Genomic DNA, 18993 nt, shown 5'->3' with positions numbered 1-18993 from the left:
CACTCCTGCCCTCCCACTTGCCGCTCCTCAGAAGGTCATGAGCTGAAACTCCCGCTCGGCCTGCCATTCGGGCACCCACACGGGATAGGTGGCGTGCTTGGGCATCTCCATGACGCAGACGGGCAGAGGCTCATTTCTCTGGTGGACAGGGTTAGTCACTACCTAGCAGGGGGAGGGAGAAGACAAGGGGCGCTACTAACTGACACACAGCCTGCTCTGCTGCCCAGAGCCTGGAGCCCAGCGGTGGCTACCACAGTAGCTGGGGTAAGGGGAGATGGGAGAGGTTAGAGAGGGGGAGGATGTGGGAAGGCTGGGGTCAGGGTTGAGCTTGGTTAGACAAAGGGACAGGGCTGGGATTAGGGGAGAAGGGAGAGGTAGAGGTAAGAGAAAGGGGAGCTGGGGAAGGGATGAACGTAGATTGGAGCAGGAGGGGGCTGGGGTTAGGGTAGAAGGGGGAGGTAGAAAGGGGAGCTGGGGAAGGGATGAACGCAGATTGGAGCAGGAGGGGGCTGGGGTTAGGGTAGAAGGGGGAGGTAGAAAGGGGAGCTGGGGAAGGGATGAACGCAGATTGGAGCAGGAGGGGGCTGGGGTTAGGGTAGAAGGGGGAGGTAGAAAGGGGAGCTGGGGAAGGGATGAACGCAGATTGGAGCAGGAGGGGGCTGGGGTTAGGGAAGAAGGGAGAGGTAGAAAGGGGAGCTGGGGAAGGGATGAACGTAGATTGGAGCAGGAGGGGGCTGGGGTTAGGGTAGAAGGGGGAGGTAGAAAGGGGAGCTGGGGAAGGGATGAACGCAGATTGGAGCAGGAGGGGGCTGGGGTTAGGGTAGAAGGGGGAGGTAGAAAGGGGAGCTGGGGAAGGGATGAACGTAGATTGGAGCAGGAGGGGGCTGGGGTTAGGGTAGAAGGGGGAGGTAGAAATGGGAGCTGGGGAAGGGATGAACGCAGATTGGAGCAGGAGGGGGCTGGGGTTAGGGAAGAAGGGAGAGGTAGAGGTAAAAGAAAAGGAGGCTGTGAAAAGTACAGTGGTTAGTGCAAGGGTCTCAAAGGTAGGGAAGGTTAGAGCTGTGCCACAGGATTGAATAAGGGAAATTGGGGTTGGGTTAAAGCTAGAGTAAGGATAAAAGTTTAACTAGGGCTATCATAAGTATAGGTAATGGGAGCAGGGCAAGCTGTGGTAAGTACACTGGTAGTGGCCAAAGGTCAAAAGGCTAAAGTCAGAGATGGAAAAACTAGGGTAGGGATACCTACAGTAAGGTAGGGGTGGAGGGGGGAGAGAGGGAGAGCATGCATTATCTGACTCTGTACTGACTGAAAGGGTTATGTTCCTGACTTTTAGTTCAGTTTAGTGTGGCCGGGTAAGGGAACCGGCATTGCTGGCTTTAGTGAGGTGTAGCCTTGCCTCACCCCTTCTCTCCCCCAATAGGGAGTCACTGCAAAGAAAGGATCTAGTAAAAATAAGAGGGGTAGGGAAGGGAGGGAGGCCATAGATTGAGACAGTGGGGCCAGGAAAAGGGTATAAGTGAAAGATGAGTAATTAATGCGCTCATTTACTTCCAATTGGAAAGTAAAGAAAAATGTCACCAACATAAAAAAAGGTTTAAAAAAGCTGAGATATTTCTCCACAGTGCTTATAGCTTTGATATTTGCTTTAAAATAAGAAATGAAAAAAAAATACGCTTTTTTTCATAGTATGGGTTCAAAATACAACCCAAGTTGTAACCGACAACCATATTGTTATTATTTTTTGTCCCCGTTACCCATTTTAGTTGCTTGTATAAAGAGTAAAGCCAGGAAGGCTTTTTGTGCCTGTATTTGAAACAGCCAGAAAGGGTAGCTTTGTCTTTGTCTCCGTCTAGTGGACAGTATGTGTGTGTGCGGTACTGTGCCCTCTAGTAATGTGAGTGGGTGTTGCTTTGCATCAGCTGCCGCATACTTACAGTGAAGATGTTGGAGCGGCGCTTGGACTGCTTGCGGATGGGTGTGGGCGTGTTGGAGGCAGCAATGGTCTCGATACGCATCTCCCTCTGGCTGATGCTGGGAGTGGAGGGCACAGAGGAGGAGTAGTCGCTGAACGCACCCCCGCCGTTCGCCGACTGGAGGAGGGAGGGAAGAGAGACCAAGATGGAAAGAGAAAGATGGAGAAAAAGACAGAGAGAACAGACTGGTCAGTTAAAGGCAGGATCTGGGAAAGCGGAAACACCATAGATACTGTAGTTTACGTAGGCTCCTGTATGCCCTATGTCTTCAGTAGTGTCCAGCCTATCTATATCTTCAGTAGTGCACAGCCTATCTATATCTTCAGTAGTGTCCAGCCTATCTATATCTTCAGTAGTGTCCAGCCTATCTATATCTTCAGTAGTGTCCAGCCTATCTATATCTTCAGTAGTGTCCAGCCTATCTATATCTTCAGTAGTGTCCAGCCTATCTATATCTTCAGTAGTGTCCAGCCTATCTATATCTTCAGTAGTGTCCAGCCTATCTATATCTTCAGTAGTGCACAGCCTATCTATATCTTCAGTAGTGTCCAGCCTATCTATATCTTCAGTAGTGTCCAGCCTATCTATATCTTCAGTAGTGTCCAGCCTATCTAAGTCTTCAGTAGTGTCCAGCCTATCTAAGTCTTCAGTAGTGTCCAGCCTATCTAAGTCTTCAGTAGTGTCCAGCCTATCTATATCTTCAGTAGTGTCCAGCCTGTCCAGCCTATCTATATCTTCAGTAGTGTCCAGCCTGTCCAGCCTATCTATATCTTCAGTAGTGTCCAGCCTGTCCAGCCTATCTATATCTTCAGTAGTGTCCAGCCTGTCCAGCCTATCTATATCTTCACTAGTGTACAGCCCTATGTCTTTCTGCAAGTATCAATTTTCACAGAAGTAGCCCATTGTTTTTTTCTGACCACATAACCTGACCAGGAACAACTCAGGGACCTAGTAATAACCTACAACTAAAACTAGGTCCCTGAGTCAGGTCACGTAACCAGGAATACTCCTGGCCTTAGTTAGAAATATTCAGGATGTGTGGCCTCACCTGGTTAATATGCACAGAGGGGATGGATGCGTTGGGGACTGATGAGTGGCTGGGAGAGTTGGGCAGGGACTTGCACGGACCAATAGACAGCTGCTGCTTTTTCCTCAGAGCCACCACCTTCTGGGCAACTGGGTGGGAGAGAATGAGACACAGACAAACAACAGAGAGTTAGGAATCAACAACAACAAGTGGTCAATTGACGACTCTGTTATTGGGTACAATGACTTTCAGGATAGGTATAACTCAGGATAACTCCACAATGACAACTCTAATATCAACAAGTCTACTACTGATATTAACAACCACTTCAGAACAATTATCTTTAAATCAGGTAATGCGTTACATATGGGGAGATGAAACTTAACTTTATACAGTTCTCCAGAGATACAAAGCATCTCCATTTCCAAGGGAATATACTGCTGCAGTATGTTGTTTGGAGAAATGAGCCTGTCTACAGCTCAGGGAGATCTGTGTGATGTTAATCAAATGAGCCTGTCTTCAACCCAGGGAGATCTGTGGTGTGATGTTAACCAAATGAGCCTGTCATGTGCAGTATAGAGGGACATGATTGGCCATGCATACAGCGTAGCGTTCTCTATAGACTCCAGCAGGAGGGAGATCTGTGATTCTGCATGACGTGAATGAGGGCCGAAGTAGAGAGACGAGTTTAAATATGTCCAACAGCTGGGGAGTGTATCGCTCTTGACGGCTAAAGTAGCATGGAGAATGGAGAAGCCGCTCAAAACACGTTCACGTCTTATAATTACTTAAAAGGAAGTAATTAAAACAGTGCAGAACCAACAAGGCTCCTTGTGTTAACAAACAACAAAAGGGAAAAGTGAACACTGCGTTATGTACACAGTGTACAAAACATTAAGAACTCCTTCCTAATATTGAGTTGCACCCCCTTTTGCCCTCAGAACAGTCTCATTCATTGGGGTATGGACTCTACAAGGTGTCAAAAGTGTTCCACAGGGATGCTGGCACATGTTGACTCCAATGCTTCTCACAGTTGGATCAAGTTGGCTGGATGTCCTTTGGGCGGTGGACCATTTTTGATAAACACGGGAAACTGTTGAGCATGAAAAACCCAGCAGCGTTGCAGTTCTTGACACAAACCAGTGTCCCTGGCACCTATTACCATACCCCGTTCAAAAGGTACTTAAATATTTTGTCTTGCCGATTCACCCTCTGAAAGACACACATACACAATCTATGTCTCAATTGTCTCAAGGCTTAAAAATCCTTCTTTAAACTGTCTCCTCCCCTTCATCTACACTGATTGAAGTAGATTTGAAGTGACATCAATAAGAGACCAAAGATTTCACCTGGTCAGTCTATGTCCTGGAAAGAGCAGGTAGACATAATGTTCTGTACACTCACTGTATTCATACGTTTGGTAAAGAGAGTGTTTGGAGAGTAAATGAGAGTTATTGAAAGATGTGCTGTACCTACACACTGAAGAAGGCTGTTAAGCCAGAATGTCAGCGTATGCTATCCTGATGTAGTAAAACAAATGTAAAATATTGAAAACTGAAGTAAGTTTTATGCAACATCTTTCTGAGTGTGGACCCATCATATTTTTTGGCTAAATGTACTGTGGTAACCAGGACAATGTTGTTGTGTTCAAATTAAGATTGTCATGACCTTGGTAAATTCAGAGACGCTTTCTCCCTGAACCGAGAATGAAATCAAATAAAATTGTATTAGTCACATGCGCCGAATACAACAGTTGTAGGTATACCTTACAGTGAAATGCTTAGTTACGAGCCCCTAAACAGAGAACAGTCTATGACTACGGTGGCTGGAGTCTATGACAATTTTTAGGGCCTTCCTCTGACACCGCCTGGTATAGAGGTCCTGGATGGCAGGAAGCTTGGCCCCAGTGATGAACTGGGCCATTCGCACTACCCTCTGTAGTGCCCTGCGGTCGGAGGCCGAGCAGTTGCCATACCAGGCAATGATGCAACCAGTCAGGATGCTCTCGATGGTGCAGCTGTAGAACCTTTTGAGGATCTGATGACCCATGCCAAATATTTTCAGTCTCCTGAGGGGGAATAGGTTTTGTTGTGTCCTCTTCACGACTGTCTTGGTGTGCTTGGACCATGTTAGTTTGTTGGTGATGTGGACACCAAGGAACTTGAAGTACTCAACCTGCTCCACTGCAGCCCTGTCGATGAGAATGGGGGCATGCTTGGACCTACTTTTTCTGTAGTCCACAATCATCTCCTTAGTCTTGATCACGTTGAGGGAGAGGTTGTTGTCCTGGCACCACACTGCCAGGTCTCTGACCTCCATCTCGTCATTGTCGGTCATCAGGCCTACCACTGTTGTGTTATCGGCAAACATAATGACGGTGTTGGAGTCGTGCCTGGCCGTGCAGTCATGAGTGAACAGGGAGTACAGGAGGGGCCTGAGGACGCACCGCTGAGGGGCCCCTGTGTTGAGGATCAGCGTGGAGGATGTGTTGTTACCTACCCTTACCACCTGGGTGCAGCCCGTCAGGAAGTCCAGGATCCAGTTGCAGAGGGAGGTGTTTAGTCCCAGGGTCCTTAGCTTATTGATGAGCTTTGAGGGCACTATGGTGTTGAACGCTGAGCTGTAGTCAATGAATAGCATTCTCACATAGCTGTTCCTTTTGTCCAGGTGGGAAAGGGCAGTGTGGAGTGCAATAGATCTATAACCACCCCAATAGATCATCTGTGGATCTATTGGGGTTGTATGCAAATTCGAGTGGGTCTAGGGTTTCTGGGATAATGGTGTTGATGTGAGCCATGACCAGCCTTTCATAGCACTTCATGGCTACAGATGTGAGTGCTACGGGTCAATAGTCATTTAGGCAGGTTACCTTAGTGTTCTTGGGCACAGGCACTATGGTGGTATGCTTAAAACATGTTGGTATTACAGACTCGGACAGGGAGAGGTTGAAAATGTCAGTGAAGACACTTGCCAGTTGGTCAGCGCATGCTCACAGTACACGTCCTGGTAATCCGTCTGGACCTGCGGCCTTGAGAATGGTGACCTGTTTAAAGGTCTTACTCACATCGGCTGCGGAGAGCGTGATCACACAGTCTTCCGGAATAGCTAGTGCTCTCATGCATGTTTCAGTGTTATTTGCCTCAAAGCGAGCATAGAAATAGTTTAGTTCGTCTAGTAGGCTCGTGTCACTGGGCAGCTCTCAGCTGTGCTTCCCTTTGTATTCTGTAATGGTTTGCAAGCCCTGCAACATCTGACGAGCGTCAGAGCCAGTGTAGTACGATTCGATCTTAGTCCTGTATTGATGCTTTGCCTGTTTGATGGTTCGTTGGAGGGCATAGCGGGATTTCTTATAAGCTTCTGGGTTAGAGTCCTGCTCCTTGAAAGCGGCAGCTCTAGTCTTTAGCTCAGTGCGGATGTTGACTGTAATCCATGGCTTCTGGTTGGGGTATGTACGTACGGTTACAGTGGGGACGACGTCATCGATGGACTTATTGATGAAGCCAATGACTGATGTGGTGAACTCCTCAATGCCATCAGAGGAATCCCGGAACATATTCCAGTCTGTGCTAGCAAAACAGTCCTGTAGCTTAGCATCTGCTTCATCTGACCACTTTTTTATTGATCTAGCCACTGGTGCTTCCTGCTTTAATTTTTGCTTGAAAGCAGGAATCAGGAAGATAGAATTATGGTCAGATTTGACAAATGGAGGGCAAAGGAGAGTTTTGTATGCGTCTCTGTGTGTGGAGTAAAGGTGGTCCAGAGTTTTTTTCCCTCTGGTTGCACATTTAACATGCTGATAGAAATTTGGTAAAACGGATTTAAGTTTCCCTGCATTAAAGTCTCAGGTGAGCGTTTTCTTGTTTGCTTATGGCGGAATACAGCTCATTCAATGCTGTCTTCGTGCCAGCCTCTGACTGTGGTGGTATTTAAACAGCTACAGTAGATAGGTAGATAGTGTGGTCTACAGCTTATCATGAGATACTCTACCTCAGGCGAGCAATAGCTCGAGACTTCCTTAGATATCGTGCACCAGCTGTTATTTACAAAAATACATATTCAGCCGCCCCTTGTCTTACCAGACGCCGCTGTTCTATCTTGCCGGTGCAGCGTATAACCAGCCAGCTGTATGTTCATAGTGACGTCATTCAGCCATGACTCCATGAAACATAAGATATTACAGTTTTGAATGTCTAGTTGGTAGTTTAACCTTCCGAGTAGGTCATCTATTTTATTCTCCAAAAATTGCAAGTTTGCTAGCAGAATGGAAGGAAGTAGGGGTTATTTGATCGCCTACGAATTCTCAGAAGGCAGCCCGCCCTCTGGCCCCTTTTTCTCTGCCTCCTCTTCACGCAGCTCACGGGGATCTGGGCCTGTTCCCGAGAAAGCAGTATATTGTTCGTGTCGGGCTCGTCAGACTAATTAAAGGAAAAAAATGATTTTGCTAGTCCATGGTGAGTAATCGCAGTCCTCATGTCCAGAAGTTATTTTCGATCATAAGAGACGGTAGCGGCAACATTATGTACAAAATAAACAAACAAAAAAACAATTGGTTGTGGGCACGTAAAACATCTGCCTTCTTCTAGAATCTTCTCTCTCTGAGAGCTGTATCATTTGTTGACTAAGGTTCTTCTTGGCTATTGGCACTGTGTTGACAGAGTCCCCATTATATATCCCTTACCAATGTCTTTCCCATTGACATAACATTGCCATTCAGTAGTGTGAATGGCTAAATCATCTACTAGGGAAGATTGGATACTGGATAGCAATAGAAACACGATGGGTGGATGTTGGCCTCTACAACGGTACACTGAAGACCAGCATTATGTACTCCTGATCGCAGGGATCCACATTTCTGTCCCAGCACTGACACGCCCCATTCAGCTATTAAGTTAATCAAGGGATTGGATATTAGTTGATTCATTGAAATGGTTGCGTTAATGCCATTCCAGGACCAGAAATAAAGTACTCAGTGACATGATGGCCTAGCTACAGTACTTCCCCAGTGCCCAGTAACCCAGCCCTCACCATCCTGGAAGACTCGTTCCACATTGAGGCCATAGGTAGAGCAGGTCTCGTAGTAGGTGGAGCGCTTCAGATCGTTGGACAGCTTCCTCGCCCGCGAGTCATCGATCACTCTGGGGTTGGCAGCACTGATGGCATCTGGGGAGATACAAAAAGCACCAACAAGACTGTAGTCACTTTGACTAATATACAGTAGGCTTTACATGTCCTTTTTCATTTGAGAAAATGTCATTTGGGGGATTCTGTATATGAAAATTAACACTAAAGTCTCAAGTCTAGCCTAAAACTAAGGCCCAGAGTTGTTCCTGGTCAGGGCATGTAGTCAGGGTCAAAAAACTCCCAGCCCTACTTCAGTTCAGATGATTTATGTCCGTTGTATGGTAACAACTGGCTTCCGCTAAGCCACAAACTACCACTTTTGTCCCATGTCTAACATTATTTTTGTATACTCATTGTGATTGGTCCCTTAATTTATAAAAGCCTCATTCTGTTTAACTTCTGTAAAAAGCCAGATGAAGACCAAAAGCCGAAACGCATTGGATAAACTTTTAGCTATAAAGAATCTTTTGTATTTAATTTCATTGTCCTTGAAGTACTGCTGAATCTCCTCTCCTTCAGTTGGGGATGAAACAAACAATCCAAACAATATCCATAGCTTAAGGGAATTGCCTGGTTAAATCAAGGTTCAAATTAAATACCTTGCGTCCCAACCAGGACCATGGGGACCTCTGCTGTGTTCCTGTAGCTGGACAGACGCAGGAAATAGTTGTAGACTGTCTGGAAACTGATCTCATCCTCCAGACTGAAGACAAACACCACAGCGTCTACCCATGCTGCAAACTGGAGGGGACACAGAGACCAAACACAAGAATAGGCTTGGGACGATTCAACACATAAAAAAGCACCAACATACAGTTGAAGTCGGAAGTTTACATACACCTTAGCCAAATACATTTTAACTCCATTTTTCACAATTCCTGACATTTAATCCAAGTAAAAATTCCCTGTTTTAGGTCAGTTAGGATCACCACGTTATTTTAATAATGTGAAATGTCAGAATAATAGTAGAGAGAAGGATTTATTTCAGCTTTTATTTTTTTCATCACATTCCCAGTGGGTTAGAAGTTTACATACACTCAATTAGTATTTGGTAGCATTGCCTTTAAATTGTTTAACTTGGGTCAAACGTTTCGGGTAGCCTTCCACAAGCTTCCCACATTAAGTTGGGTGAATTTTGGCCCATTTCTCCTGACAGAGCTGGTGTAACTGAGTCAGGTTTGTTGGCCTCTTTGCTCGCACACACCTTTTCAGTTCTTCCCACAAATGTTCTATAGGATTGAGATCAGGGATTTGTGATGGCCACTCCAATACCTTGACTTTGTTGTCCTTAAGCCATTTTGCCACAACTTTGGAAGTATGCTTGGGGTCATTGTCCATTTGGAAGACCCATTTGCGATCAAGCTTTAACTTCATGACTCATGTCTTGAGATGTTGCTTCAATATATCCAAATAATTTTCCTCCTCATGATGTTATCTATTTTGTGAAGTGCACCAGTCCCTCTGCAGCAAAGCATCCCCCACAACATGATGCTGCCACCCCCGTGCTTCACGGTCGGGATGGTGTTCTTTGGCTTTTTCCTCCAAACATAACGATGGTCATTATGGCCAAACATGTCTATTTTTGTTTCATCAGACCAGAGGACATTTCTCAAAAAGTACGATCTTTGTCCCCATGTGCAGTTGCAAACCGTAGTCTGGCTTTTATATGGTGGTTTTGGAGCAGTGGCTTCTTCCTTGCTGAGTGGCCTTTCAGGTTATGTCAATATAGGACTCGTTTTACTGTGGATAGAGATACTTTTGTACCCGTTTCCTCCAGCATCTTCACAAGGTCCTTTGCTGTTGTTCTGGGATTGATTTGCACTTTCGCACCAAAGTACGTCCATCTCTAGGAGACAGAACACGTCTCCTTCCTGAGCGCTATGGCGGCTGCGTGGTCCCATGGTGTTTATACTTGGGTACTATTGTTTGTAGAGATGAATGTGGTACCTTCAGGCATTTGTAAATTGCTCCCAAGGATGAACCAGACTTGTGGAGGTAAAAAAAAAAAATTATGAGGTCTTGGCTGATTTCTTTTGATTTTCCCATGATGTCAAGTAAAGAGGCACTAACTTTGAAGGTAGGCCTTGAAATACATCCACAGGTACACCTCCAGTTGACTCAAATGATGTCACTTAGCCTATCAGAAGCTTCTAAAGCCATGACATCATTTTCCGGAATTTTCCAAGCTGTTTAAAGGCACAGTCAACTTACTTTACGTAAACTTCTGACCCACTGGAATTGTGATACAGTGAATTATAACTGAAATAATCTGTCTGGAAACAATTGTTGGAAAAATTACTTGTGTCATGCACAAAGTAGATGTCCTAACCGACTTGCCAAAACGATAGTTTGTTAACAAGAAATTTGTGGAGTGGTTGAAAAACGAGTTTTAATGACTCCAACTTAAGTGTATGTAAACTTGCGACTTTAACTGTAGATACATGTATACATGCATACAGAGAGAGAGAGAGAATATATATATACTGCTCCAAAAAAATAAAGGGAACACTTAAACAACACATCCTAGATCTGAATGAAAGAAATAATCTTATTAAATACTTTTTTCTTTACATAGTTGAATGTGTTGACAACAAAATCACACAAAAATAATCAATGGAAATCCAATTTATCAACCCATGGAGGTCTGGATTTGGAGTCACACTCAATATTAAAGTGGAAAACCACACTACAGGCTGATCCAACTTTGATGTAATGTCCTTAAAACAAGTCAAAATGAGGCTCAGTAGTGTGTGTGGCCTCCACGTGCCTGTATGACCTCCCTACAATGCCTGGGCATGCTCCTGATGAGGTGGCGGATGGTCTCCTGGAGGGATCTCCTCCCAGACCTGGACTAAAGCATCCGCCAACTCCTGGACAGTCTGTGGTGCAACGTGGCGTTGGTGGATGGAGCGAGACATGATGTCCCAGATGTGCTCAATTGGATTCAGGTCTGGGAAACGGGTGGGCCAGTCCATAGCATCAATGTCTTCCTCTTGCAGGAACTGCTGACACACTCCAGCCACATGAGGTCTAGCATTGTCTTGCATTAGGAGGAACCCAGGGCCAACTGCACCAGCATATGGTCTCACAAGGGGTCTGAGGATCTCATCTCGCTACCTAATGGCAGTCAGGCTACCTCTGGCGAGCACATGGAGGGCTGTGCGGCCCCCCAAAGAAATGCCACCCCACACCATGACTGACCCACCGCCAAACCGGTCATGCTGGAGGATGTTGCAGGCAGCAGAACGTTCTCCACGGCATCTCCAGACTCTGTCACGTCTGTCACGTGCTCAGTGTGAACCTGCTTTCATCTGTGAAGAGCACAGGGCGCCAGTGGCGAATTTGCCAATCTTGGTGTTCTCTGGCAAATGCCAAACGCCCTGCACGGTGTTGGGCTGTAAGCACAACCCCCACATGTGGATGTCGGGCCCTCATACCACCCTCATGGAGTCTGTTTCTGACCGTTTGAGCAGACACATGCACATTTGTGGCCTGCTGGAGGTCATTTTGCAGGGCTCTGGCAGTGCTTCTCCTGCTCCTCCTTGCACAAAGGCGGAGGTAGCGGTCCTGCTGCTGGGTTGTTGCCCTCCTACGGCCTCCTCCACGTCTCCTGATGTACTGGCCTGTCTCCTGGTAGCGCCTCCATGCTCTGGACACTACGCTGACAGACACAGCAAACCTTCTTGCCACAGCTTGCATTGATGTGCCATCCTGGATGAGCTGCACTGCCTGAGCCACTTGTGTGGGTTGTAGACTCCGTCTCATGCTACCACTAGAGTGAAAGCACCGCCAGCATTCAAAAGTGACCAAAACATCAGCCAGGAAGCATAGGAACTGAGAAGTGGTCTGTGGTCCCCACCTGCAGAACCACTCCTTTATTGGGGGTGTCTTGCTAATTGCCTATAATTTCCACCTATTGTCTATTCCATTTGCACAACAGCATGTGAAATGTATTGTCAATCAGTGTTGCTTCCTAAGTGGACAGTTTGATTTCACAGAAGTGTGATTGACTTGGAGTTACATTGTGTTGTTTAAGTGTTCCCTTTATTTTTTTGAGCAGTGTATATATATATATATATATATATATATATATATATATATATATATATATATAGTGCATTTTTATTTACATAAGTATTCAGACCCTTTGCTATGAGACTCGAAATTGAGCTCTGGTGCATCCTGTTTCCTTTGATCGTCACTGAGATGTTTCTACAACTTGATTGGAGTCCACCTGTGGTAGATTCAATTGATTGGACAGGATTTGGAAAGGCACACACCTGTCTATATATGGTCCCAGTTGACAGTGCATGTCAGAGCAAAAAAAACAAGCCATGAGGTGGAAGGAATTGTCCGTAGAGCTCCGAGACAGGATTGTGTCAAGGCACAGATCTGGGGAAGTGTACCAAAAAAGAACACAGTGGCCTCCCCAAGAACACAGTGGCCTCCATCATTATTAAATGGAAGAAGTTTGAAACCACCAAGACTTTTCCTAGAGCTGGCCGCCTGGCCAAACTGAGCAATCGGGGGAGCAATAGGTGACCAAGAACCCAATGGTCACTCTGACAGAGCTCCAGAGTTCCTCTGTGGAGATGGGATAACCTTCCAGAAGGACAACCATCTCTGCAGCACTCCACCAATCAGGCCTTTATGGTAGAGTGGCCACACGGAAGCCACTCCTCAGTAAAAGGCACATGACAGCCCACTTGGAGTTTGCCACAAGGCACCTAGAGAACTCAGACCATGAGAAACAAGATTCTCTGGTCTGATGAAACCAAGATTGAACTCTTTGTCCTGAATGCCAAGCGTCATGTCTGGAGGAAACCTGTCGCATTCCCTACGGTGAAGCGTGGTGGCAGCATCATGCTGTGGGTATGTTTTTCAGCAGCAGGAACTGGGAGACTAGTCAGGATCGAGTAAAGTACAGAGGGATCCATGATGAAAACCTGCTTCAGAGCGCTCAATAAATCTAGCCCTATTGAGATGTTCACATAAAAATTAATTACAATCCATTTCTTATGGTGAACCATAACTAGCTGAAACAAAATTATATTATGAATCTCCTGATTAGGTTTTTGTATGAATAACCAGTGCAATTTAACGTCAACTTAATGAATAAAGTTCACCTTTGTAACAGCCTTGAAATATGCATTACTCTGTTTGACTCAATATTATTAGCATGCAAAGCTTTTCGTATTTTTACGGTGGTGGCTTCAGTTCAATATTTGTGCAGAAGAGGGCACTGTAGCAAAAGCCATGTAATGCAGGGCATGTGTTATTGTGTTAACGCCTGTGTCGCCAGTTACAAGGGGGAATATCAATGAAATCTGAAATATAGCTATTACAAACCTGTATCACAGGTTATCGGAAGGTGGAGCCTGCTTTCCCCCCCACCATTACATAAACCTAATCTATATACTCTATCTCTTAGTGCATCACCAGGGAGAGAGGAGAGGAAGAGGTTTCCCTCAGGCAGCAGAATAAGGTCCTCATAATCACAATAGCTTCTGAGAAAGTGGTTAAGGAGGAAACAGAACCATGCCCGAGCGCTAACAGTGTAACAAGCCCTTTCCTACCTCGCCTCCACCTCCTTCCTCCATTCAGGCATTCAGCAGCATTCACATCTATCGCTCCTGAGCACCAGGGGAATGAATCAGACCTGGGTTCAAATACTATTTTAGTTAATTTAAAATACTGTATCTGTGCTTTATTGAGCTTACCTGTTGCAATGGAGCCAATAGAATAATCACAATTGAGCAACCCCCGCCCACCTGGCACTCCAGACAGGTACCCAGCTAACAATAAATGTTCCCTTCATTAAAAACCTGTTAGGGATAGGGGGCAGTATTTTCACGTTCGGATGAAAAGAGTGCCCAGAATAAACTGCCTGCTACTCGGGCCCAGAGTCAAATATTTGCATATTATTAGTATATTTGGATAGAAAACACTCTGAAGTTTCTAAAACGGTTTGAATGATGTCTGTGAGTATAACAGAACCCATATGGCAGGCAAAAACCTGTGAAAAATCCAACCAGGAAGTGGGAAATCTGAGGCACGTAGTTTTCTATCTAATCCCTATTCAAACTACAGTGTCTGTGGGGTCATATTGCACTTCCTAAGGCTTCCACTAGATGTCAACAGTCTTTAGAACCTTGTTTCATGCTTCTACTGTTACTGGGCAGAGAATAAGAGCCCAGTCAATCAGTGGACTGCCTGAGACCAAGGAGTTGTTTACTGCGCGAGCACGCAGGCACGCCGCTCCTTCTTTTTCCTCTGTAATGAATACGCTATTGTCCGGTTGGAATATTATCGAATATTTATGTTAAAAAGACCCTAAGGATTGATTGTAAACATCGTTTGACATTACCGTTTACTATTTCTACGAACGGTAATGGAACATTTTGACTTTTCGTCTCTGGTTTTGCGCTCGCGCATTTTGCTTTTGGATAGTGATCTGAACGCGCGAACAAAAGGAGGTATTTGGACATAAATATGGAGTTTATCGAACAAAAATAACATTTCTTGTGGAAGTGGGAGTCCTGGGAGTGCATTCCGACGAAGATCAACAAAGGTAAGTGAAGATTTATAATACTATTTCTGAGTTTAGTTGACTCCAGAACTTGGCGGGTAACTGTATAGCTTGCTTTGATGGCTGAGCTCTGAACTCAGAATATTGAACAATGTGCTTTCGCCGTAAAGCTATTTTGAAATCTGACACAGCGGTTGCATTAAGGAGAAGTGTATCTATAATTCTTTCAATAACTGTTGTAAAGTTTATCAATGTTTATGATGAGTATTTTTGTAAATTGATGTGCTCATTCACCGGAGGTTTTGGGAGGCAATACATTTTCTGAACATCACGCGCCAATGTAAGATGGGGTTTTTGGATATAAATATGAACTTTATTGAACAAAACATACATGTATTGTGTAACATTGAGTCCTGGGAGTGTCATCTGATGAAGATCGTCAAAGGTTAGTGATTAATTTTAGCTGTATTTCTGGTTTTTGTGATGCCTCTCCTTGCTTGGAAAATGGCTGTGTGGTTTTTCTTGTGAAGTTGATGTCCTAACAATCTAATGTTATGCTTTTGCCGTAAAGCCTTTTTGATTCAGACAATGTGGTTGGATTAATGAGAAGATTATCTTTAAAATGGTGTATAATAGTTGTATGTTTGAAAAAATTGAATGATGAGATTTTTGCTGTTTTGTATTTCGCGCCCTGCTATTACATTGGCTGTTGGCGAGGGGTTCCGCTAGCGGAACTCCTGTCCATAACAGGTTTGAGTCTCATTAAGTCATTAATAACCTGTTGGGGCTAGGGGGCAGTATTTTCACGGCCGGATGAAAAACGTACCCAATTTGAACATGTTACTACTCTGGCCCAGAAACTAGAATATTAGTAGATTTGGATAGAAAAGACTTACAGACACCGGACCATTCCTGTGTTTTTCAAGACACAGGAATGGTCCGGTTGAAATATTACTGAAGTTTCACGTTAAAATGGCCCTAAAGATTGATGCTATACAACGTTTGACATGTTTGAACGAACGTAAATAGATTTTTTTTAAACTTTTCGTCGTCACATTTTCGGCGCGCTTCCTACATTCGGAGTAGCTGAACTGAACGCGCGAACAACAAGGAGTTATTTGTACATAAATTATGAACTTTATCGAACAAAACAACATTTGTTGTGGACCTGGGATTCCTGAAAGTGCCTTCCGATGAAGATTATTAAAGGTAAGTAAATATTTCTAATGCTATTTATGCATTTAGATGACTCCAAAATGGCGGCTATCTGTATTGCGTAGTGTATTTTTCTGAGCACAGTACTCAGATTATTGCAAAGTGTGCATTCCCAGTAAAGTTATTTTGAAATCTGTCAATGCGGTTGCATTCAGGAGATGTTAATCTATAATTCTTTGAATAACAGTTTAATATTTTATCAACGTTTATAATGAGTATTTTTGTAAATTGTAGTACTGATTCACCGGAAGTTTTGGGGGAAATACATTTTCTGAACGTCACGCACCGATGTAAAATGCTGTTTTTGGATATAAATATGAACTTGATAGAACAAAAAATGCATGTATTGTCTAACATAATGTCCTAGGAGTGTCATCTGATGAAGATTGTCAAAGGTTAGTGCATAATATTAGCTGGTTTTCTGCTTTTGGTGACGCCTGTTGTTGCATTGAAAATGGCTGTGTGTAATTTTTTGTCTATGTACTGTCCTAACATAATCGAACTTTATGCTTTCGCCATAAAGCCTTTTTGAAATCGGACAACGTGGTTGGATTAAGGAGATGTTTATTTATAAAATGGTGTAAAATAGTTGTATGTTTGAGAAATTTGAATTATGACATTTTGTTGTTTTCGAATTTGGCGCTCTGATTTTTCACTGGCTGTTGAATAGTGTGAACCGTGGGTGGGACGCTTGCGTCCCACGTAGCCCATAGAAGTTAACTAACATTTTCATAGGAATGTTCCCGTGATGTGCAAGGAATGTTTCAAAGAGACTTAATGTCAAATAGAATTTACCAGGAACTAGTAACCATTTTCTCAGAATTTAAGATATTCATGTTCTAGACACGTTTCATGGGAATGTTGAAAGAACATTTATGTGTCCAGTTTTCTGAGTTTTAGGAGAATATTCCATCAACGTCCCACCAAACATACACAGAACATGGTTGCCATGTTCTCAGAATATAAGCTATTAATGTTCAAGACACATTTCATGGGAACGTTGCAGGAACATTTCTGTGCATTGTCTGGATGTCGCCCGATAGTCCCAAAGAAACGTTATACAAAAATAAAAGTACATTAGACATCCCGCCTTGTTACTGTTGCCAAGCCAATCAAGGCCCTGCTTAGTGAACCACTGATCCATTCATAACTCTGTCAGTTGGCAAGGTTAGGGACACTCACACACACTGCTTTTAACAGTGTCCTCAACGTACATATTTGACACACTTTGACGTATACTGATAAAAATATAAACGCAACATGTAAAGTGTTGGTCCCATGTTTCATGAGCTGAAATAAAAAATCCCAGAAATTTTCCATACGCACAAAAAGCTTATTTCTCTCACTATTGTGTCCAAATTTCTTTACATCCCTGTTAGTGAGCATTTCTCCTTTGCCAAGATAATCCATCCACCTGACAGGTGTGGCATATCAAGATGCTGATTAAACAGCATGATCAATACACAGGTGCACCTTGTGCTGGGCACAATAAAAGGCCACTCTAAAATGTGCAGTTGTGTCACACAACACAATGCCAAAGATGTCTCGAGGGAGCGGGCAATTGGCATGCTGACTGCAGGAATGTCCAATAAAGCTGTTGCCAGAGAATGTAATGTTCATGTATCTACCATAAGCCGCCTACAATGCCTCACAACCACAGACCACGTGTAGCCCCGCCAGCTTAGGACTTCCACATCCAGCTTCTTCACCTGCAGGGTCGTCTGGGGGCAGAGGTTGCTGAGGAGTATATCTGTCTGTAAAAAAGCCCTTTTGTGGGGAAAAACTCATTCTGATTGACTCACCCATGGATGCACCCAGTCATGTGAAATCCATAGAATAGGGAATAATTTATTTATTTCAATTGACTGATTTCCTTCTATGAACTGTAACTCAGTAAAATCGCTGAAATTGTTGCATGTTGCACTCATATTTTTGTTCAGTGTAGATGGTTAAATTGTGCATTTTCATTTATACAGTAATTATTATTCAACAGGTCCTCACTTGGGATTGGAATGGAACCATACCTGTGTCAGGTATCGGTTAATCCGACTATTCTTATCATTGATTTGATTTACTTATTTCAGCAATTTAAGTGCTTTCTGTATAGTTGTCTAATGTTGGTGGGGCTTGTAAACCCGTTTTAATGATACTCATGAATACTTTTTTCCATGAGTGTACTTTTAACAGAGCTGAGATGAAATTCAAAGTGCATTCACCCTATTGCTTACCTATCAAGTTGTTTCATCTACATAAGTGCCCAGGGGCGCAACATTGGTTTTCGATTGGGGGAACATAACTATTTTTTATATTTTTTTATTTATCCAGTCGTATAAACACTCCAAAGAGCCTACTCGGCCACTCGGAGGCGTCCGCATGGTCTTAAAGCACACCGTTGCCTTGTTATGTATCACATTCCAATTATAAAACTAAAGGGGACAAAAATGCATTTTCAGAATGTGGGTCCCCAGTGAATGTGCACCCCTGTAGATGCCTATAGAAGATGGATTAGGGTTTCTTCTGGACAGGGCCTAACTATACTGGCCTAATAAGCACATGCCCTAGAGGTATCCCTTATTAGGACAGTGGTTAGAGTGTTTGAAATTGGTGCTGGTGGCCTGGGTTCAAGACCTGCTAGGGGAGTCACCCTACTTTCACATTCATAGCAATATACAGTATGTTAATGTCATTATTTGTCAACAGTTACAACACACCTACCTGATCTAATTAAAATGAGTTTGTCAATGACGTGGTGTAGATTCAAAAAATACAATAAAGTTCTCTTTGTGATGCTCAGCTATATCGAAGTAGCCCTTTACACTCGCATCTGTCTACGGGTTGAAAATGGCGGATTTGGGCACTGATAAACGGCTAAATTGGAACGCAGTGGCTGTACAGTAACATGCTCTGCACTTCACTACGCTGTATGGGTTTTGACTGACAGACGTTCTGAACTTCAGCACCTCGCACGACAAGAAGTTGCCCCCATTCCTCCTGCTAACTGAGCAACTTTTGAGAATTCTGGGTTGTCTGAGTGAAAGAAATTGTAGAAATGAAGAGGAATCTATGTATTTTGAAAGATAAGACGAATTAGTACAATTTATGGCAAGTAATAATGCAGGCACTTTGTT

The 18993-nt window shown here is 43.9% G+C and overlaps 1 protein-coding gene across 6 annotated transcripts in view; it reads right to left on the bottom strand.

Annotated features, from left to right (window-relative positions):
* The window catches only part of LOC106569352 (arf-GAP with GTPase, ANK repeat and PH domain-containing protein 3), a 300794-nt gene that overhangs the window by 95971 nt on the left and 185830 nt on the right, over window positions 1–18993 (bottom strand). For all 6 annotated transcript variants that reach the window (XR_006758793.1, XM_045694203.1, XM_014140651.2 and 3 more), the window contains exons 5-8: window positions 8721–8862; window positions 8026–8160; window positions 3022–3149; window positions 1935–2090 (exon numbers count right to left, since the gene is read on the bottom strand). Coding sequence is in view for 5 of the 6 variants with exons in the window: in XM_045694203.1 (XP_045550159.1) it covers window positions 1935–2090; window positions 3022–3149; window positions 8026–8160; window positions 8721–8862 (561 nt within the window). In the remaining variant the exon portion in view is untranslated. The remainder of the gene's footprint in view (window positions 1–1934; window positions 2091–3021; window positions 3150–8025; window positions 8161–8720; window positions 8863–18993) is intronic.

This window comes from Salmo salar, chromosome ssa14, assembly GCF_905237065.1.
Source record: "Salmo salar chromosome ssa14, Ssal_v3.1, whole genome shotgun sequence".
Taxonomy (NCBI): Eukaryota; Metazoa; Chordata; class Actinopteri; order Salmoniformes; family Salmonidae; genus Salmo; species Salmo salar.
Note: the sequence above shows the minus strand (reverse complement) of the source record. Positions and strands in the feature narration are given on the sequence as shown.